The following is a 24,030-nucleotide window of genomic DNA, read 5'->3' as shown; positions in this document are numbered from 1 at the left end:
CTAAATCAAATTTCTTTGCAAAATTCCATGAATTTAATTAATAAATTCAACGATTTCAGTAACACTTTAATTATTTTAATCCGATGTGGAGGAAACCGTAAGTCGAAGTGCGTAGCTCTTTTACTGTGAACACTTTAGTTCTGTGATTATTTGAAACAGAACTAGGCATATATCACGTATACACACATTAGTGTTCATGGTTAAGAGATCAAGCTAAATTTTAAGTGGTAATTTGCGCTTGTAGGAACACTTCTAGCCAAATTTCAGTTTATCCGATATATATATATATATATATATATATATATATATATATATATATATATATATATATATATATATATATATATATATATATAAAGACCTATGTATAATTGTGCAGTAAGGTTAAATTCAATACCTTTGTTCGTTTATACTTCAAGTTTCAATATCCATATTAGAACATAGTTAACCAATAATAATAAACCAATAAATACCAAAACAACAAACAACAATTTTGCCACCAGCTGTTTTGTAGAATGTTTGCAAGTTTCGAAAATAATACAATTTTTAAAGGTGAAATGGTGATTGTTCTTATATTTAAACAGTTTGGCTGCCTAGACTTTCAAATCAGGTAAAGTGCGATTTCAACAATAGTTAATTTTATTACTTTTGAATTAGATTGGTTCAGGATTTGATTCTAAATGATAATACATTCCTTTTTGATAGATGAAATTTCGAAATGTATTGAATTGTATCTGCAGATCATGGTTTCTCAGAATTTCAATGAGCAATATTAAACCAATGATTAATTATATAGTTAGTCTTAAAAGATTATTTTTTTTCTATACGACGATGCCTTACTCTGTAATGGATTTACATTGGTGCTAAATATCTTCAGTGTACGTCAAAAGGTGTTCGAGAAAATGTGTGGAAAAGCCTACGTGTGTATTCAAACAACACAAAAACAAAGGCATGGACTTTTCAAACTGTCCCGATTTACTAACAATATTTAAGATTATTGTAATTCCCTCAAAGTAAATATATTCTTGATATGCGGGCCACCCGGCTTGCTACCTTTATTTATATCCTTGGTAATCATTATTTTGAAGGTCTGAATATCTATACACCTGACATAGTTTATGTCCCTGCTTCCCCATCCTTGCTCGCTATATCATCTCGTTTCCTTACTTGAAGCAACATTTTTGCCAATCTTTATAACCTAACATTATCTTATGTCTCGTCAGTGAAAAACGGACGCGATGCCCCTCGATGGTTTTCTGTAAAAAAACATAGCTATGGTCACGGGTTCACTGCGCTCGCTTATTTTCAAAAATTGTATTGTCATTGGTTAAATGACCGTTGAATTGTGTTAGTATCAGATCCCTAAGTTGTTTACCCTCAGCTACTGTAAATATACCGTTTCAAATTTTAAAGAAACAGATTTCCGGTATCATTCACGTATAAATTTTCAATTTTGTTGATTAAGTAAAACCAGAGCAACTTAAGTGGCTTGAATTCGTCACTGCTACTATCTATAATACAAGTTAGATAATACCATTTGTCATTACTATACGCATAATATAATCACACAACAATAGGTGATATTTATCCAAGCAAATAAAAAGTACTGGGACACAACCTGGCAAGTTGCGTTATTTTACTCGATCAACTGTCCAAAAATTACCTATCCTTACTGTAAACGTATTTTCTTTAAATTAATTTTAATGGTATCTGTGGGTGACATTTTTGAACAAAAGTTGTGATTCTGATATCTAAGAAATGTAGCCTACATGGCAAATTTCGTCCATTCCGGTACATTACATCTGGTATGCTTAAGTATCAAACAGTCAAACATCTCCACAAACTCTCTCATATACAAATAGGGTAAATATATCTAAATGCACATCATCAGGCTGTCTTCCTTGTGAAACACCGGGCATGCTCCACTGCGTAATAATACTCGTGTAATACAAGCGCAATGCAACATGCGGCTCAGCGTACCGGAGTTCCACTGATGTTTTAATAACTGATAATTAATTAATATATTATTTAGGCCAAACCACATCTTCCGTCACTGTTACATGACGGAACATACATACTCAGGTATTTTTTAAGTTATTTTGTGGATTTTTATGACTATCCCAAGTTATTAATACAGTTGTTATTTATTTATTACTTGACTCTTGTAGCTGTTACTCCTTAAAACACAATCAGGTACTTTAATGTTAACGTATATAACGTATATAAAGAAACCGGAGATAATCGAACTAAAAAAGTGTTCAGGAGTTGGAAATTTACGGTCAACATTTCATGCTTAGGATATTTTGTTATACTTCATTGTGCTTAATGCTACATTTCATTCTTTTATTTTATATTACAGTACACATTATTTTTACGCCATTTACTAGGAATAAAAATATAAGTGTTGTACTTCAAATCCTTTAAAACAGTTTTTTTAGATTTTAAAGACATACTTTTTTTATAAATATTTAATAATTTTTGCAGATAACATGATAACTTACGTCTACAATTCAGACCATAACCCAAATTCGTATATTTTATCAACATCAATAGTATTAAGTTTATCATCATCACTGCTGATTCACTTTTGTCATACTTGATCAAAGATTGCGTTGGAATTTAAAATATTTACCGGGTAGAGAGAGACGGTTTTTAGGGGAATCCTTGGGTTTTCACACAACAGTTAAGTCATGAAATCACTGACTAGATTAACATGTGCTTATTTTAAATCAATATATTAAATATTACGAAATTGCCCTAGCGCGATGGTCTCACCTAAGAACATCTTACGCTTTTCTTTGTTTGTATATTCATGTTGATAAAAATTTACACAACTGCAAATTAGGCTAATTAGCAATTACATTATGTACAACAAATCATAGTATTGAATGGACATTACTGTATTAAAATGTGATTGAGTCTTTGACTTATTGCAAAGCCATCTCTATTTAGTTGCATGAATGTTATTTCCACAGATATTTTAAAAGGCCGAATCCTTATGTCTTTTGCAATTTAATTGAATAGTACCTTCACATAAAAGGTTACAAGGACGCCCGACAGGCTTTGAGTTCATGGCCGCCTTTCCCAATAACAACTTACAATAGACATTCCTCAATTTTTGAGTTGCCTTCCTTATTTAGACTTGCAGGCTTTATTAGAGTACTATAAAATATTTGAATCTCAATAATATATTATTAGCCTATACTTTATGCGTTAATATTTTCTCTGGATTTCGAATGTGGCTAGTTTTAGTTGAAGTAATTAAAGTTTATCAAAAAAATAAATAAGACATCGAAGATAGTGTGAGGCTTGGGCAGTTGTAATACTCGTGGAGTTCACTTTCGATCGTCCATATGGCATCCCTATCACCGTCTTACGTTATTGCTTATCATACACACTCTATGTTTAACTATTTAAACCTCTAACACGTTACCCGAATTAGAACAGTTTATCAATATTTTGTTCATTGATGGAAAACTGCCTATTTCTTTCTCTGTTTTTAAACAATTAATATTGTGCTGACATTTTCGCACACTTATTAATAAGTATTTGAGCGTAGCCTAAACTAATTTGGCAATCAGTTGGAACTAGAGCTTCACATCATACTCAACAGTCAAAGAAAATAACATTTCATAAAACCATACCAGGGCAATTGAGGATATTGAATGTAAATGGAGACGGGGCAAACAGTTAAATCGTCTAATATTCATAGTTATAAAAAATTTAATAATTCATATTGAAGATTAGGCAGTGTGAACAAATATATGTCCTAATGCCATACTTGAAAACCTGTAGATTTCAGGAGCTTGTCTAATGAAAAATGGCTATTTAATGTAGTAAAACTAACATATCGAAATGCTAATAAATAAAAAGCTAGAGTCCTTTTCTCCACCGATGATTATATAATCTATTTCTTCTTTATTTTTATCCGTTTTTGATGCAATTATTTAAAGAAAAGTTTAAATATATTCAGAGGACTATATTTATTGCTATTGTGTGTTCATAATATTTACATATGACAAATAATATTGTAGAATGAATTAATAGTGTAATAATTAATTATTTACATTTATATTAAGAAAATAGTATTTAAAAAGTATAATATAAAAAAGGATTAAAATATTTATTTAAACCAATATACAATTAATTATTAGAAACTAAATTGATTTATAAAAAAAAAACATGACACATGTTGTAAGTAATTAGGATAACGTATTTACATTGTATTGATAGGTTATTAAGTGTGTACATCCATATATGTGGTAAGTCCTTTATAATAAACAATTCTAATGAGTTATAATACATTTTGAAATTGTCTATTACAGGCAACACAAGAAACGAAATGGCGAACATCCTGTCCGTGTTGACCAGGAGATTTGCGCTGCGGAGATACTCCAAGCTGGATACTGTAAGTACCTACTTTCAGGCACTCAGGTGCCTCCTTGTACGGAGCCACTAATAGTGTGTCCGCTCCACTCGCTAACTCGCTAGTCCACTTCTAACATCGCTCGGCTTCAATGGAATGTTTCAAGTTTTTGATATTACTTATAATAGAGGGATGAGAAACATCGTACGTGACTAGATAGCGATTGTATTTCTTATTTAACCGCGCGTGTGATAGTCCACAGTGTTGACAATACTGCACGAGAACTATAACAGCATCAGGATTATCACATAGCCTCTCAGTGAGGTGTCAAACGTCGTACCTGGTAGGTTGTAACAGATTTTGTTCTCGGATAATCTAGCGTTCCGACTGGCATAGTCCCAAGTGTTGACAATACTGCACGATAACTATAACATCATCAGGAATAAGAAATAGCCTTTCAGTAAGGTGTCAAACGTTGTACGTGGTAGGTTTTAATAGATTTTACTCTCGGGTAATCTACTGTCGCGACCGTCATAGTCCCAAGTGTTGACAATACTGCACGATAACTGTAACATCATCAGGAATAAGAAATAGCCTTTCAGTGAGGTGTCAAACGTTGTACGTGGTAGGTTTTAATAGATTTTACTCTCGGGTAATCTACTGTCGCGACCGTCATATTCCCAAGTGTTGACAATACTGCACGATAACTGTAACATCATCAGGAATAAGAAATAGCCTTTCAGTGAGGTGTCAAACGTTGTACGTGGTAGGTTTTAATAGATTTTACTCTCGGGTAATCTACTGTCGCGACCGTCATAGTCCCAAGTGTTGACAATACTGCACGATAACTATAACATCATCAGGAATAAGAAATAGCCTTTCAGTAAGGTGTCAAACGTTGTACGTGGTAGGTTTTAATAGATTTTACTCTCGGGTAATCTACTGTCGCGACCGTCATAGTCCCAAGTGTTGACAATACTGCACGATAACTGTAACATCATCAGGAATAAGAAATAGCCTTTCAGTGAGGTGTCAAACGTTGTACGTGGTAGGTTTTAATAGATTTTACTCTCGGGTAATCTACTGTCGCGACCGTCATATTCCCAAGTGTTGACAATACTGCACGATAACTGTAACATCATCAGGAATAAGAAATAGCCTTTCAGTGAGGTGTCAAACGTTGTACGTGGTAGGTTTTAATAGATTTTACTCTCGGGTAATCTACTGTCGCGACCGTCATAGTCCCAAGTGTTGACAATACTGCACGATAACTATAACATCATCAGGAATAAGAAATAGCCTTTCAGTAAGGTGTCAAACGTTGTACGTGGTAGGTTTTAATAGATTTTACTCTCGGGTAATCTACTGTCGCGACCGTCATAGTCCCAAGTGTTGACAATACTGCACGATAACTATAACATCATCAGGAATAAGAAATAGCCTTTCAGTGAGGTGTCAAACGTTGTACGTGGTAGGTTTTAATATATTTTACTCTCGGGTAATCTACTGTCGCGACCGTCATAGTCCCAAGTGTTGACAATACTGCACGATAACTGTAACATCATCAGGAATAAGAAATAGCCTTTCAGTGAGGTGTCAAACGTTGTACGTGGTAGGTTTTAATAGATTTTACTCTCGGTTAATCTACTGTCGCGACCGTCATAGTCCCAAGTGTTGACAATACTGCACGATAACTATAACATCATCAGGAATAAGAAATAGCCTTTCAGTGAGGTGTCAAACGTTGTACGTGGTAGGTTTTAATAGATTTTACTCTCGGGTAAACTACTGTCGCGACCGTCATAGTCCCAAGTGTTGACAATACTGCACGATAACTATAACCGTATCAAGAATGACGAATATCCCTTTAATTGGACTGAATGGATCCATTACAAAGCTCTAGAGTGGTTGAAAGCTCATCGTTGAACAATAGAATAAAGCACGTCTCTATATCGTGGTCGTTCAGCAAAATCACCTTAATTCACCACTTTTAAAGATTTTTCGTTATGTATATATATAAACATAACGAAACCAACATGCTCGCTACCAACATGTTGGCTGACTTTGTGTTAATATTCACGTGCCGTACCTTTGTATGATGGCGCCCAATATTGGCGCACTACCAGTATGCTGGATGACTTTGTGTCAATATTCACGTACCGTACTGTGTTAATATTGTCACTGTTCAACGAACTGTTCGTAATTGACAAAAGTTCTTACAGCCATCCTGCAAACTAGAGTCATTATTATGTGTTCATACGCGCTCTCACCACGGTATGTCTATAAAGATTGCAGTCCTCTTCATTTAACGACTACGAGTAAAACGAGTCGTGTTGGGACCATAGATTACAATAAGACCAATAGATAGGACATCGGGTGCTCGGAGGTGAAGCCACTGCGGAGCGGCTAATACTCAACAATATGGCGGCGCGGGCGTGAGTCCCCCTACTGAGGAGCGTCGACTTGCACCCCCGCTCTTCACTTCGCCCTTGTCGAGCTTACTGTAGTGACCTGCTATACACTCTGCTTACTGACGCGTGTGCTTCCGGCGTGTTGCTAAACATCTTATTGTTTAGTCTTGTTTAACTTGTTTATGTTGTGGATGATGTTGTCTTCACAAACACACAATGCCTATGTCATGTGTTGCTTTTGGATGCTTCAATAAAAAGGAAAAATTAAACTTTCAACCAGAAGATTGTTCCTTCAGGATCAATTTCTCAGAATTCGGACTGTTTGATAAAGCGTCAATAAACGAAGGTCAATAAACTAACATTTATAATATATGACTTAAAACTTCCTCCTCTTCTCAACTGAGTATTACAGACTAGTTACAACTAATTAACTGAGTTGAAACTCTATTTTATTGTACATTTAAGTAATTTTCCATACTTTATTATAATTCATCTATAAATCTTACTTATTGCCTTACTAATTGTATAATAAATGTTTACAGACTTAACAAAATATTTTATTAAACCTTTATACACTTTGTTACAATATGTAAACATAAACTTTAGATATTGTATTTTGGGATATTTTAAGCTGAAGGATTATAAGGTTTAAAGTCATGTTTCCCTCATCTAATAATTTACCCGCATATACAAACTTTGCTCATATTATAGTATATATGCAAAAAATAAATAGCAAATAAACTCTTAGTTATTCTTAGTTTAGAGTATTGACTCAGATTGAATTCCTTCCTTAATTACATAACTTATGTGATTTTATTTGAAGTAATTACTGTAAACAAGTACAAATAAAGGGTATTCTACTCACTTTTTATAATATGCTATAATGTACGATACGAGGAAACAGATGGCCCGGCACGGAGCGTTGAGCTCCAAGCGGTCGCGGCACTCGTAAACTAACGGCTCACAAACAATAACTTTCTGGCCAAACCATAAGAGCTAATTAAAAAAGAAAATATGTTCTGAAAACTTCAACTATTCAACAACATTTTCCACCGTTTTTAAACTTGCCTGACCAAAAAACGGCAAAAGTAGCAGCCGACTAACTTTTTTATGTCAAGTTTTAAAATGTAAACATAATTCTCGACTTTATTTAATTATTTAAATTGCAAAACTAATTTTTTTGAACATTTGAATGATACCACAGGCATCCATAGCTTATTGACTTCACTCATACAAAGTTTCAAAGTATTTTCTTTATTCTAAGTAGGGTAAATCACGAGTTGATTGAAACGGGAGAACTGAATTTTTACACTAATCGGAGCGTAGTTTTGTGTTTCTATCCCACGACAACATGGCGGACCTGGCTTCACCTGCCCCAATGTTGGCAAGATAGGCATAGCCCATCTATTTGGTCTTATTGTAATCTATGGTTGGGACTGACCAAATGTGGTCATAACAATTCAAAAACAAACCTATAACACATTGTTTTATTGAATCTACTCAAAAGTAGTCTCAAACAGTATTGATGCCGATGAGAAAAACATGCCAGTAAATCCGGTGTTATCGCAAAGGCGCTGTAATTAGACTGGAGATATGACAGAAACAATCAGACAGTCAGTATTTCTCACTTATGTCATAATATTAAAGAGGACTAAAACAGTCTATCATTAATGTGTAAAATAGATTCCCACTTAAAACTTCTCCATAGGCAACCATTCCGTTCTCTTCCTGGGTGTCAATGAATGGTAATTGCGAACAAACTAGTTAAGACCTGTATTATTTATTTCATTTTATAATAGTTAGTGTTAATGCATCTTTTAGAGGTAGTGTGCATGGAGTTATAACACACACACACACACACACACACACACACACACACACACACACACACACACAACACACACACACACACACACACACACACACACACAACACACACACACACACACACACACACACACACACACACACACACACACACACCACACACACACACACACACACACACACACACACACACACACACACACACACACACACACACACACACACACACACACACACACACACACACACACACACACACACACACACACCACACACACACACACACACACACACACACACACACACACACACACACACACACACACACACACACACACACACACACACACACACACCCTTGATCGTTGTGATTTAAAACACATACGTATCACAACATTTAGGTATGATCATATCGTTTTAACACACTTCAATATCATCAGTCTTCGAGAGCCTTCAAAGTAAATTCGTTTCTATACCTTTTGTTGGAAACCTATTTCATATTTATAACTCGCATTACATTTTGTTTCCGGTTTTTCTGAGTTCCGAATCACTTGCAGCTTCCCCCTAGTGAAGCGATTGGATTAGAACATTTTAATTATTATCGATATATCCTGTGGGTTTATCAAAATACATGAAGGTCTCACATTTATATTTCAAAAAGCAACGTCGGATTTTAGATTGTTAACGCAGGTTTGGGCCTGTAGCATAGAATAAGAACACGCCAACTAGTTACCCAACAGACCTATGTCCGTTTTCATTCTTAGGGAGAGATGCGTAGATAACAGTAAATGGTTGAAATCACATTCCAAGATTTTAAAAATTTCATTTTAAAAGGGGGCTCAAGATTTATTTCAGATTGGCAGATTATACGTACTTTCCTCTTAATTAATGAAATTGATCATTTGAATTCTATTCAAATTGTTGATTGATATTTAAATTTAAAATGACAACTCGTGGAACTGGTACAAATGAACTGTATTGTACGACTACAAATTTACATGTAAAGAGACAAACAATTTATTGTGGTGGCTCGTTCTGTCCCGTAGCATTTTCGGGTGGCGCTGCGGTGTTAGTCTCGACTTGAGTGTTTGGTTCAGTCTCATGACGCCGCCCTCGTCTTGAACGACGGCGTCTTCGAGAGCTTCTTCGGCGGCGACGTGCCATCGTCAGGTTATCCGTATCGTGTCTCCTGCCGTGCCTCCTTCTCCTTCTAGAGCTTCTGGACCTTCGGGACCTCCTCCTTCGGGCGTCCACAATGTCGTCCTCCACGTCAATGTCATGACGGCGCCCACGCCTACGCCTCCTTCTGGAAGATCGGCTCCTCCGCCTCCTGTGCCGGGCTACGATGATGTCATCGAAATCATCGTCGTCATCGTGCCGTCTTCCGTGGCGTCTCCGCCGCCTAGACCTGGACCTGCTCCGGTGGCGTCGCCGGGAGCCTCCTCGTCTCTTTCTGCGGCGAAGTTCAATGATCTCCGCAGAGGCCGTGGGGAAGATCCTATTCTTTTTAATAACCAGGAGCCCCTCGGCGATGGCTGCCTTTAATGCCCCTTTGCAACCATTGACGTTGTGGCAATACCGCAGGTATCCGTCCACCTCCGCCGGTCTTACTCCGTGAGGACTGCGGAGATCCAGCACCGCTTCCACCACCTGCTCCAACCTTTTCCTTTCCACCATCGTAAAATTTTGAATCACAAGGAATTTTGCTCTCCACAATTTTGCTTCGGTCCCATTCAATTTTGATTTAAAACTGAGATGTTGCTACGATACCGATTGATAATTGTTGAACAATTATAACTAATTCCTAAGTCTTTTCCCGGTAACGGTACTAATATTGTTGCTTTATATCTATTTCTATTTTTATTTGCAAGTGTAATAATTTTGTATTTTGCAATTACCAACAAATCCTATTTGTAAATTGTATTATTCGAACTTACCAGTGACATTGAACCAGTTGGATAGTAATATTTTAAGTACCGTACCGTATTAATAAAATTGAACATTTTGGTTTTGTATTAGAGTTTTTTGTCTCATTAAATTCATAACAAAATCCGTATGAAGTGGTTAAATGTATTAAATTACTTCTTTCAAGAGCATAAAAACCGTTGAACTTAGAGGTGGGGACGCTCCTTATAAGGTCCCGGAGCATTGTCATGATTGTGCTTTATCGCTAGTTTTTTTATGTTGGTTTTATTATTTACTCTTTCTTCAGAACAATTTAAACATATAAACACTCCGGAAATAAATACATTCAAGGGATCTTCGGCACACGTTTGCCATTAAATATTAATTGAACAATATTCCCAGTTATCTTTTATTATTCATTATGTACGTGATGATATAATTAACAACCTAAAGATGACTCCTCAATGTAATTAGGATCGGAGCTCGTGTTTAGTTTGAGTGTTGTAACTGCCTATGACCAAAACTTTAAGCACATTCGCGACTAAAAGTTAGTAAACGGATAGGGATTCTCGAAGAGTTACGTGTGATTGGCACTCAGGAATATTCGATTCTTTAACTGTCAGTATGCTAATAATACCTTAAAATCACGGCTAGCTGGACGTCTAAAGAAATCAAGAATGTCCCATGTACATAGAACTCACCCAGGAAACTACCTTGCAAATGTGGTAAGGTGGGAATGTTCAGCTAATCACTTTCCTTGGACTGTGCCATTTCTAAAAGTCTTCCACGTACATTGCATCTGTTATGAATAAAAGTATCTAAATTCTGAGATGAGGAAAAAATTAATCCAAACAGAAAACAATAAATCATTCAAGGAAAGGAGTTTATATATAAGTAGATTTTGTTTAAATTGTAATTAATTCCATTCTGGAAGGAATTGCGGAGGTTCCTTTATATGTGCCTTGATAAATACCCAATTGATGTTACTTGATTTTTGAGCAATTCTTCGCCTTCTTGCTAAATTTGAGGAGGCACTTGTTAAATACAAAACAACTACTTTGGAGAACTTTCAACCGTATTCGTACCTCTCCAAAGACCTGAACCATTTTGGCCCTGTTCTGATATACAGACAGCCAAAAATTATAATTTTATAAGAACGGTAAATAAAGAACCCTGAGAGTATTAAATAAAATCGAAGACCTCTCTGTCTAAAGTATTCTATGACATAATAATATTTTGACACCACTTCCACATTTGTTTAACCTAACAGACGGTGACGTGGATTCTGCCACCCAGGCAGTTTGTCGGAACCTAATGGAAGGTATGGAGTTCCTGTCATCGTCTAGTCGTCAAACACTAAACAAACAGGGGGGCCACCACCGCGACTCGGTCCATTATTCAGCCATTAGAGTTGGCACAACTGCTGAGTAGAGGAAGTTACACACAGGAGTGACTGTTACTTCGTTATCGACTCCGTAGTCTGCCGCCCGCTTCGCCCACTTGAGCACCTAACAATATTGTTCATGTAGTATACCAACTAGGACCAAAAAAGGCAGTAATGCGATACCAACCTTTCCATAACGCCGCGCAATGTATTGTAATTAAATAACTTGATTACTGCTCCAAGATCCAGAATAGTGGATGTTAATTTGGAGATTCTTCTTGAGATGAGAACTTTTATAATAATTCCCTTGCGTCTCTAAACCATTTCTATTGCTGACGTTAATTTTATACGTTCAAATGAATTGCTATCCATTTTAAGGCGGTGGATTCAGTTTTTGGTTGGAACATCGTTACAAAGTACAACACAAATTTTGATTACAGCCCATTCACACGCCTTTTTGAGGATACGGATTCAATTTTAAACTGCTGGCGGTTACATTATATATGCAATGATTAATAAGCAGTTCGAAGAGTATTGGTATCTCCGTTTTAACGTTATGTTCTGAACACGCGGTTGTGAGTTCGCTAAATACTCCTCGTTGTGAGCCAAAGAATAAAGCGAAATGTGTGGCGCTGGTCGTGTGTACGGTAGAATAATTTTGTGAAAGGATAAATCAGGTATTGTTCTCAACCTTCCGGTAAGAGCGGTAGCAGAAAGATGACAGAAACGGATTATAGAAAGATAAATCAATGAATCACGCCGGTGAGTGAAGGGTGGACGTGGGAGAGGGAGAGGGAGAGGGGGATTGAATAATTCATCAGTTTAATCCAATCGCAGCGCCGCACCCCTCGCCGTCGCTTGGCGCCTACTGCCGGACTCGCTTAATCTCCATTTACCGATAATATCGCTCATTCATGCACGGTTCCGCCCGAGTTAAAAGCACTTTATCGATATGAAATGAGAAAGAAGACGTTTCTGTTTTGAAAGCTAAATGTTTGAGTAAGTTCCTTTTAATGGCATCAATACGCGTTCGTACTTTGGTATTCGTGTTTCCACTGATTGAGTCTCCCTACTCCCGTATGATTTATGATTACTCTGGATATGATATTAATCTCTTCAGTAGGCTGGTTTAATACTTGAATGAGAATGCTGCATTGTTTGTGATTTTCATTAATAACACTCACAATGTATGCATTTTAATTCCATCACAGATTATAAATACGGTATATTGTTTTATACTTTGGAATTATTTCCATTGAGGATTTTTTTCTCGGAACATTATTCATATTGCTCCTTATATTTTTCAATAAGATATAAATGTTGTTCCCCTATGAAGTAACAGCGTACAAATTTCAAAAGATTATAATGAAAATTAGATGACATTTTGACAGTGCAGTATGGCCACCTTTTGGCGTTAACCACAATTGCGGAATCGACAATAACTGAGCTTGTCCGAGACAGTTTCACTCAAATTTAATCTTTTGAGTTGATTATTTCAATGTACGTTCATTGCAGTACAGATAAGTTTAGAAATGGACCTTCTAGTATAGATCATATCAGATTATTCATCGAAGACAAAGCGATCTGTGGAAAGAAACTACCTGTAGCGCTTAGACGACCAAAAGGTATTCAATATTTGCGAATATATAACAAACATTTAATATATGGTTAAAAGAAATGTCAAGGATAAAAACTTGTAAAACTTTTCTAGAGTTTTATAAATTATACCTACATGCCGAACTCTATCAAAATCAAAGGATTTATACGGTCTTTATTACGATTTAATTCAATTCTATATTAATAGAATTGAATTGTTTATCAAATTAATAACTGGAACCATAATGCTTTATGAGAACAAATGTTTTGATAATTTGTAAGGTACTTGGCTAGAAATAGTGATTAAACACCTATTGTTATTTAGGAAAATGCTAAATATGACTTACATTTCTATTATAATGATTTCTTTTCTCCTAATCTATAATGTATCGGGAAGAAAGTAAAAATGAGTTCTGGCTCAGCCGAGTTGTTCCGTTATTTATTCCACTCCCGCTAACATAGCACCTGGCTGGCACGTACCCTGTCACTGCAGAGGGTATAAATTACATCTGCAGGAAACATGCTCCTCACAGCCTAGACCCTTGTAATAAAGCGACATCGTGCTACGCATGCTCCCCGACCCTCGATCAACAATTATTAATGTTGATGAGCATTTCCGGCGGAAATTGACACGCTTGCTGGGTCACGTGACTCATTATTGACCACGTCACACGTCACAGTGTCACTATCCCACTACCGTACAGTTAATACTCGTACAGTCTGTGCACTGTTGGACGAGACGATTAAATGTGTGCTGAAAATTGCCTGTAGTTATTATAATTTACTTTTGATTTAAAATGTGTATTTTTAATTAAATTTACAGCTGGTACATAAAATATTGAAGGACTAAAAACAAGAAATGAAATGTTCACTACACAAAATGTTAACGTGTAGTATAGTTATTGGTCTTTAAATGTTTTGAGCAGGACGATTTAGATAAAAAATCGCTAAGTGCGTCAATAACGTGTTACTAATAAGATACACTCAACGAACTTCGAAGATTGCATAGCTACACACTGAAGCGCTAAATAAAAAAAGTACAGTGTACAGCTTCAACGGTATAGTTTATACAGTAACATACTGCCACAAAACAATATGTAACAATCAATGCCCAGTTTGTTTTAACTCATATATTTCACATGTTTTAAACTCCACTACTACTATTAATTTCATGCTAAACTTAAAATAATAAACAAAAGGTTTGTAAGTCTTATTTACCTACACATTTTGTTTCAAATGTGTCTCGCTATTTTTACATCCATTACTTTTATTCGTGACATGTGTGTCTCTTGCTTTCTCCTACCAAGTGATTATTTGGGAATGCACTTGTTAGTGATTGTATTTTATATCATACTCTTCCTGTTCTGTAAGGTTATATGTCAAGTAACCTCTTGATTGCTCTTCTATAAACTATGATATGTACCACAGTTGGCTATTTTGAAGACCATCTTGAATTTTTCCCAACCAAAGGTCGATGCCAAATGCACCATATCACTCCCTTATTTTGGTAGTTGAGTTTGCCGCATTAGTTTTGTAGGATTGGACTTTTTACGTAGAAATATTATAATCTAGAAGAAAGATCTCATGGAACAGAAACAAAATCACATAGTTTTATTTACTGGAATCTAAAGTTTGATATTTAATGCTTTGTTTATAAAGTCTTTTTATATCAAACAATAAACTGAATTTTATGAATTTTTGTTTTTTGATCGGCCAAATATCACAAACTTTTCTCCATTAAAAGCGTTATTGTAAAACAACCGTAGTGAGATACCACACTACGTGTCAGTAGTGATAATTGGCGCCTTTAAAACAAGACAACTCACAATCAAAAACAAAAATAACTGATTCTAGATTTTTATAACAATGTTTTTAAGACAAACCTGTATATCTTCAGTACAGCTGTTAACCCTTCCTTGGTTCTATCGATTTCTTGTTGCCTCGTAAGTCGTCGGTCACGCTCCTTCACACAGCACCGGCTTCATACTGGTACTAAGTTTACAGCCCTGATTGGATATTGAAATCTCGCTCTGTAAACAATTCACTAAAGGCGAGTTGTTTGAAATCGTTTAAATTGGAGGAGAGGCAAGTTCATATCCCCCCCCCCCAGATCGTAATAATGTCTACAAACAACACACAATAAATGCATGGAGCTATATTCCGCCCCTGCTCGGTTCTGTGTTATTTGAGTTATATTCAGGACTACAAGTGAGGTTGCGATAACAAAAGCTACTGTTTGATCTGGAACCCCGATAACGGCACAACCGACAACGCGGGCGATTGGATTAGACACATGCATTATTCATCCGGGGCGGGTGTCGGAGCATTGAACATTGAGCATTGATTTGTCCCCCTAATCGGCCCTTGTCACTCCACTCTGCGTCTACACTGTTGTTTTGTTTCGCGGAATTGAATCCGTGCGGGTGAGAGAGTTTTGATTTGTTTAGCTTTGACGTGGCAGATTAGAGTAGCGCTACTATCGAGTGTGTGATGTTGACGGCAATAATTAGACTATTGTGGTACTTTCTCACTTGCACTAACAAATACATTGTATGTTTTAGTTAAAGTAGTATTTAGAAGATTAAATAGGGAAAGACTTTGTGTGCCCGCCTTGCGTTTTCTTGATGCAACTTTTAATTTTAAATATGTTGGCAAAGGTAACATTTAGTATAAATTAAAGTTACGTAAACCCACCCTAACTTGATGATTAATTAAGCATCACTAGGAAGTAGACAACATTAAGCGGTAGAGTCGATTTTGAGTTTGGAAAACTTTTTTATGTTAAATGCTTAGTCCTTTAAGATAACCACCCATATTACAGAAAACCGGACACACTTTTTGTACCACATGAAATTAGAGGTATAGTAGGAGACTTAGGCAATCTTATAATTAGCCTCCAATAAAAACGTCTGAAGACCAAAGTGTAGAATCGTTAGGTATGTAATTAATAACTTCAGGGAGTGACATGTCTATTTTTTTCATTTATAAGAAAACATAATTCTATATTTTAATTTATTATTGTTTCAGAAAATTGCGAGTTAAACAATTGTTTCGCAACCAAATAAAAATATCTTATCATTTAAATAAACGTATTATCTAAGTATATATCTACGAATTGAGCAGACCCAAACTGATTTGTTAGTTTTACATAAACTGTTACTTATTATTTGTGTATCGATGATGACAGCTGGAGTTATTAACAAATAATGTATGTGAAAATGTGCATAATTAAATTAGTGAAAGATTTATTAAAACTATTAAATAATACAGTTTACAGTTATTTATATGAAGAATGACTTACTTGTAACTCTAGGCCCTCTATATATCGGATTTATTTCGGTTACTCCATTGATCGTTGGTCCAACGACAAATATGACTCTAGTTTTAAATAAGAGGGTCGTTGGGCAACGATCTATTGTCCACCACAATAACCCAAAGGTCCCGTCCAATATTCCTGAGAGGATCTTAACTCTGCTAGTGATAAAAAGCCCGTTTGAGTACAAGGTGTGGTATTTATTTTGATGCAGTGCTCAATTTTGACATAGCGACTTGATAGTGCATCGTTTAGTAGAATTTAACACATTTAAGGTAACTTATATGTAGTGAGAGATAGAGAAAAAAGTTATATATATATATATATACAGGGTGAGTTTTTTTAAAGTGATCCAATAGCTAACTTTTTAATTACACGACTTAGCACCACACTTTAAATTTGGAACTTGCTCAATTTTAAGTTTCACTCAGGGATACACTTTCAAATTTTTTGAAGATGGCCGCCATTTTCCAATATCCAACTTTAAAATCTCTAATGGAACACCCTGTATTTTATGTTGTTTTTAAATTCTACTCAACAAAATAATACATTTTTGCTTTTGAGAGTTTTTCAATATCTCTAATGGTTCAGGAGCTACGTGGACTGGAAGTTTTCATAATTTTTGCCAATATGGCGGCCAACTGTAAAATATTTTATGGAACACCCTGTATTTTATGTTGTTTTTATATTCTACACTACAAAATAAGACATTTTTGCATTTTAGAGTTTTTCTATATCTCTAATGGTTCAGGAGCTACGTGGACTGCAAGTTTTCGGATTTTTTCGGACTGATGATAAAAACTTGCACATCTATTGATGAGTTTTGTTTATTTCACACTGATCTTGTATTAATAGGAACATTTTAAACATTAACTCTCGAACTGGCAGGTTTGGTTGTGTTTAGGCTACATCATATTGGTTACGCTCAACCAATCACTAATTAAAATGGGCAATATCTTGAATTATAGACGACAGATTCATATATTATCTTATTTTTATGTAATAGTCGTTACGTTATAAGTCTATATTTTTAATTATGAGCTACTATATGTGATTCTAAGAAATATCCTAATTTATTATCCCCCATTTATTGGGTCCGTTCCAACAAGACTTATCGTTCTGACGAGCAGGCGGATAGACAGAGAGGCAGACCCTCCTTTTTATCCTAAAATCAGTAAGTTTAGTGTCCTTTTTCAGAACAAGACGAATCTATGTACCAAGTTTCAAGTTAAAAATAGCTATATACGTATCTTTAGAAGATATCACACAAAACTGGATGGATGGCTAATACTATTTAAAACGACTTGCTCTATAACTAACTCTACTTCATTTCTTCGTTGGTTTTTAATTGGGTTATATACTAGTATAATGATAGTCTAATTGTTGAAAGATCCAATACAATACAAGATTTATTTTACGAGTTGTTTTGTAAAAATATAAACGTAAACCCTTAAAGGTTTAGCTTTATATCGCAACTATTTTGAATCCAAACACATTTTTACTATGTTTCGACTTCCTCTTCTTGATAGCGTCAAATCCCATGTCACATGAGCGAACTGAATGTCGTTTCACGCGAGCGCGGGCGGTTTTGAGTGAGCGGGGTTGGGGTGGGAGGGGGGTGGGGATTTAGAGTAGTGTTACATGATACTTCCATTACCCCTCACAACCCTTGTTCATTATTTTTCAGTAGATTCTGTTAGAATACGCCTATCCTACTAGGTACCACTCTCGTGCAATGCATTATCGCCCAGCGTGGTATTTGCTAAAGTCGACCCAATCATACTCACATTGTGGTAACGAAATATCCAAATGTGGTATCTATGTCAGACATTGCAATATATTTTCATATATGTTAGATATTACGTTCATTTGAAAACTGTTTGTGTCTTGTGTTCGTTAATGTTATGAAAAAACTTCAATTTGTTTGTAGGAAAATTATCCACACTTCTAAGCCCACGCAAAGTGACTAGGATTTCAATTTACGTGTAATAACTTCTTCACTTCTGACCTTGTAATAGTTGTTAACCAAACAATCTCATATCATGACATGAAGTTATTGTCTACCTCAAAATATTTTCTGTCCGGACAACTTATTTTATGGCCGATATTTTTATTTTTTACACATTCTTATAAATTAACTAACTTGTACTTTTTTTCAAACCCATGTTAAACTCATAATCATGAACCGTTATAGTTAAGTATGTTTGTAATATAATGGTCGTGTAAGATATTTTTATATACCACAAATATTTTGTGTTATGGAGGAAGTCTCCACCATCTACATATGTGTAGCCTTTGTGGGGGAAATATTATACAGCTACGAATTTTTGCAGTTTCTTTAATTTAATTCCTTGATTACATTGTATTTTGAATTTGGATGTATTAACACTTTTCAAGAATATTTTCGTTTTGTAGTATTCAAAACCGTTGTTTAAAAAGTAAATAAATTCATAACGAAATAAAAAACTTCATGTTGTTCATATTTCTCAATAATGTGTACATAATCAAGCACAAAACTTGACTGAAGAAATTTAGAAATGTGTTAAGTACATTTTTTAAACAATATTACAAACTTCTCTATGTTCGACGATTGAAAAGGTGCGTCGTAGCTAGGGAGAGATAGATAATGTTAATGTAAAGATGCGGCATGTTGCAGATTAAGATATGGTTCAAGTTTTATATAAAATTATGAGAATTTCAGGCCAATTATGTTGGTTCCACCTCTATTTCTTACCTTTTAACATTCCTCATTCAGCAACCTCAAGACGATCCTGCCTCTACACAAATAGAGTCAGGGTACCTAATGATAACCAAACAGGGGCTGAAGCTTATTGTATTACTGTATCTTGTCAAACATGAATCCTACGGAAGGGTTGGTATCCCTACGGGCTGGGATTCAACCCCCCCCCCCCCCCAACACACTCACTGTCTCTCTAATCGGTTATCGGTCACCCTGCGCTATACCAGAGAAGACTGAAGAGACTCTGGGCTAAATAACATTAAGGTTTCATTCCAATTTGCCTATATTTTGTTGATTATTAGGTTGTGCCCTGGCTGTGACATGTATTATTTATTTACTGGTATAAATTCCTTTAGTATATTTATGAGGTGCATATTTTATAGATGAATTTTGTTATCATGAATTTAAATAAAGTATTGGTAATTAATCGTAACGATAATAGGCTGCGTAAGTATAATAAACGAAGCAGAAATATTCAACGTACACTGTAAAATTCGATAAACCAAATACATGAACATGAAGAAAGATGCAGTGTGTTTGGCTGTATTAAAACTTATAATTTAATTTATGCTGTCAAAGATCAGTAGTCAGGTAATAAATGTAGATTATATTGTAAATATAAATCGTTCAATTAGTTAATTTTAATTAATATATTATTAACGAGTGAAAAACGCCATAAAGAAATACGATGATGATAGATTGGTGATGTATTGATTGCGAATAACCTAAACACTAACACTTGAGTGTTTAGCTGTTTAAATCTAAACCAAAATTCTCTCATAAGATGAACAGTAGAACTTTGAAAGTCTAATCATCGGATGTATCAAATCTACCAAAGAGATATCTAATAATAATAATAATTTTATTGCTTTAGAACATGTACATGTTATAGCAATTTGTCAAGGAAGAAAATAAGCTAAAATTTTGGATTCATACATGACATCTAGGTTACTTTCATGCATACAATTTATTCCATCCATCCTACTGCTCATTTATTCGAATTTCCCACTCTAGCACCAGCGTTAGTCAGCCAATTATGTGATGTGGTCACCCAAACATGTGCCATGAACTCGTCTGTATTGTAAAAAGCTTCTGAGAGCAATGCAGTTTTCAGACGAGTTTTAAATGCTTTAGGCATTGCGGCACTTTTTATGAAATTTGGCAGTTTGTTGACAAACTGAGCTCCTGCCTGAGAAGGCAAACGCTCATGTACTACCGTCCTGTGTCTCCCAGTTCGGTAGTTGTTCCTGCCTCTAGTCTCATATGAGTGTATTGCATATGAGACTGATGTGATTGCATTTTGACTTGACAAACAGAGACGTCTCTAGAATGTAGAGGCAGGGTAATGTCAACAGTTTCAGATTTCTGAATGCTGGTCTGCACGACTCTCTCGATCTTGAGTGTGTGTACGAGCTTTCGACCGATACCAACTATTATATCCTAATCCAAATAATATTGCAAAAGTGCCTCTCGTTGTTTGTTTGCTTTCACGCATAAACCATTCAATCGATTGTACTCAAATATTACAAGGCCGTTCTTAGGGTCCCTGGGATAAATATAGGCCTACTATTATTTCAAAAATCCTTCTGGGCTACTAAGCAGTTAAAAAAATCCCATCTTGGTCTCTAAAGTTGCGAAATATTAATTGAAAGAGCCTGTTAAATCTAATTAACGGTTCTGTGTAAAAATTGTATCCTGACATCACAACCATATGTTTCATTATTTTAACCACTATTTTGAATTTTATTTACATTTATATAGTGAAAACATAACAAAAGTAACAACACTTCTTATTTTAACATCTGGCAACAAGGCAAACATTGTAATATTTATGACTGAAAATCAGCGAGGGGACATCTCATCCATTGATGAGGTAAAGCATACTGCTTAGATATATAAATACTGATATAATTCTTAGACTGGGCCAAGGAAATAGTGTGATATAGCGGACATGGGTTAAGAAACAAGAACATGCAGTTTACTGTATTATGTATCACCTTTACATATGGATGTCAACTTGTTTTTGTTTTTAATTTCTAATAACAATGTCTTTAACCATACAATTTAGAACACTGTAGTGTTTGATTCCAACCAATGTATTATACTGTAGGTCTATTTATATATTGTTTCTCGGTGCAAATAGCAAACTCCAATTTTGCGATGGAAATAAATATAATCAATTTGAATTAGAAGTGCAAAACTTGAAATAAGAATTACTAGCAATGTTGCTTAACCTTTGGTCCTCATGAACACTGAATAATGGGTAGGCTACCTATGTATGATATATGCCTAATTCCATTTTAATAATATCACAGGACCCTATTGTATTGCATCACAAGTCCTTTCACTAAGAAAGCTATGAACTTCGACTTTTGGATTTCCTCTAAATTGGTAAAAAGTAGTTCAAGTGTAACATATATCGTGGGTGCTACTTAATCAAATACACAGAATGTTGCATAGAAATTGCTGGCGAAGCCGCGGGTATGTGCTAGTAAAATAATAATTTAAGATACCTGACATGGCCGATAAAAATGTATAATGACATAAATTGTATTTTAATTACTTGAAATATCGATTTTTGGCACTTAAAACCATGAAGTAAATTATTCGTTTTAATACTTAAAGCCTAAGCACTGTATCGTTTTTCAATTTTGACGCTTTTGGCTGAACTACATTTTTAATATGTGTTAAATACTTACTCTTAGTCATTAGGCTTACACAGATAACTATAATGATCATTACAATTATTGTAGGTTTCCCGGTTCACATTGTTGTGAAACATTGCCCACTCATTGAACTTTTAGAACAGTTTGACTTCATCATAGAGAGCCAGCAGCTGATGTTAAAACGAAAATACTTAGAAGGCTTAGTATTTATTGTTTAGATTGAAATGACGCATACGTAATCCAAACAGAAATAAACATATCAACAACCCGCATAACAATCTGTAATTATGCCTGTCCAAGATGTTATCAAATCCTAATAAAAGCACATCGATTCTGATTAACTTTACTCATCTCAGCTGGCCCATCTTGATCAAGTGGTTTGGGTTTTTTATAATTTTAATTTATTTATAATTTTGAATACTGTTTATCTACAAACATTATAATGAAGATCAGTGGCGTAGCAAAGGGGGGCGACGGGGGCGGGCCGCACCGGGTGTCATCTTTTTTGGGGTGACACCCACCCTGTCTCTCAACTTTAAGACTTTTTGAACAAACAAACAAAAAATAAATCGTTAGCATAAACATTTTTTTTTCGGTGATTCCTCCACTACCACTAGCTCAGCTCTATGTATAATTCGGGGATTCCCGCAAAGAGCCTGACGCTGTCGTCGGGGATTCCCGTCCCATACTCGCGATCTTAGACGTTTCAGTTGCAACATTTCTCATTTGTTTCATGGAGTGTGTTGGTTGTGTTTGGTTGGCGTGAATTGTTAAACGTGTATTATTCCATAGTGATAGATAATAAAAAGAAAAAATATATTATATGATCTTTATCATATAAAATTGATTGATGTTTACTTTTGATGGGGGTGACACCACAAACTTCCGCACCGGGTGCCACCCAAGGTAGCTACGCCACTGCTGAAGATTAATGGTTTCTTCATTTCTAAATTGGTTGCTGTAGTCTTATGACTAAAACATGTAAATTGCGTATAAAAAATTTTAGTAGCATTCGTTACTGACTAACGAAAAATTTATGACATAAGAAATTAGTATGTGTGATTTTTACATTAAAATTTAATTAATGACTTAGGAAGCGTTGAGATTAAATGCTCGTAACGACCTTTCCCCTAATTAAATAAACCGCCCGCGTGCCGCCTCTGCAGTGAAATGCTGTCACAGGCAGGAATGCCTCTGGCAGGTAGTTTATTTATTCCTCTTCCTGACCTCCCCGTCACTTGCACCCTTATTGGAACTTACACAACAAACAGCACTTAGCTGTAAGGCCCGGCCTCCACTTGCGATTTGTTGTCGCGCGATTGTTTTGTCGCAGTCGCAAAACTTAATTGAGGTGCATCCACTTGCGACAGAATCGTTGTAGATTTTGATCATGGATGACATCGAAGCAAGTGTTGTGATCGCGCTTTTACTTCGTGCTAGACGTAAACGGCGAAAACATAATTACTGGGTTCACCCAATAAACAAGTCAGCGATTACTAAAAGGGCAGTTTCACAAGTTATTTTGAAGATTTGAGTGAACATCCTATAAAATTCTTTCAGTATTAACGAATGACGAAAAATAGTTTTTGATGAACTTTTGAGAATAATTGGTCCCATCAATTACATATAAAAACACAAAATGGAGATTGTCTATACCACCAGAAGAAACGTCTATCAGTGACTTTGAGGTGAGTAATAATTACAGAAAATCCAAATTATCTTATTTGTTTATCTATTAAAAACTCTTTATTAAATCAAAACATTTTAAAAAACACAAGTACAAATTTAATAAAAATCAAATGTTATAGGAATAACTAAGGGT

General features: G+C 35.4%; 1 protein-coding gene across 1 annotated transcript in view; it reads left to right on the top strand.

Moving 5' to 3' along the window:
• Window positions 1-538: 538 nt before the first annotated feature.
• LOC124354808 (protein naked cuticle homolog 1) overlaps window positions 539-24,030 on the top strand; it is a 126,233-nt gene continuing 102,741 nt past the window's right edge. Inside the window, exons 1-2 of the mRNA XM_046805531.1 lie at window positions 539-610; window positions 4,326-4,408. Coding sequence (XP_046661487.1) covers window positions 4,343-4,408 — 66 coding nt within the window. The 5' untranslated portion in view covers window positions 539-610; window positions 4,326-4,342. The remainder of the gene's footprint in view (window positions 611-4,325; window positions 4,409-24,030) is intronic.

This window comes from Homalodisca vitripennis, chromosome 2, assembly GCF_021130785.1.
Source record: "Homalodisca vitripennis isolate AUS2020 chromosome 2, UT_GWSS_2.1, whole genome shotgun sequence".
NCBI lineage: Eukaryota > Metazoa > Arthropoda > Insecta > Hemiptera > Cicadellidae > Homalodisca > Homalodisca vitripennis.
This window is presented reverse-complemented; position numbering and strand designations above follow the sequence as displayed.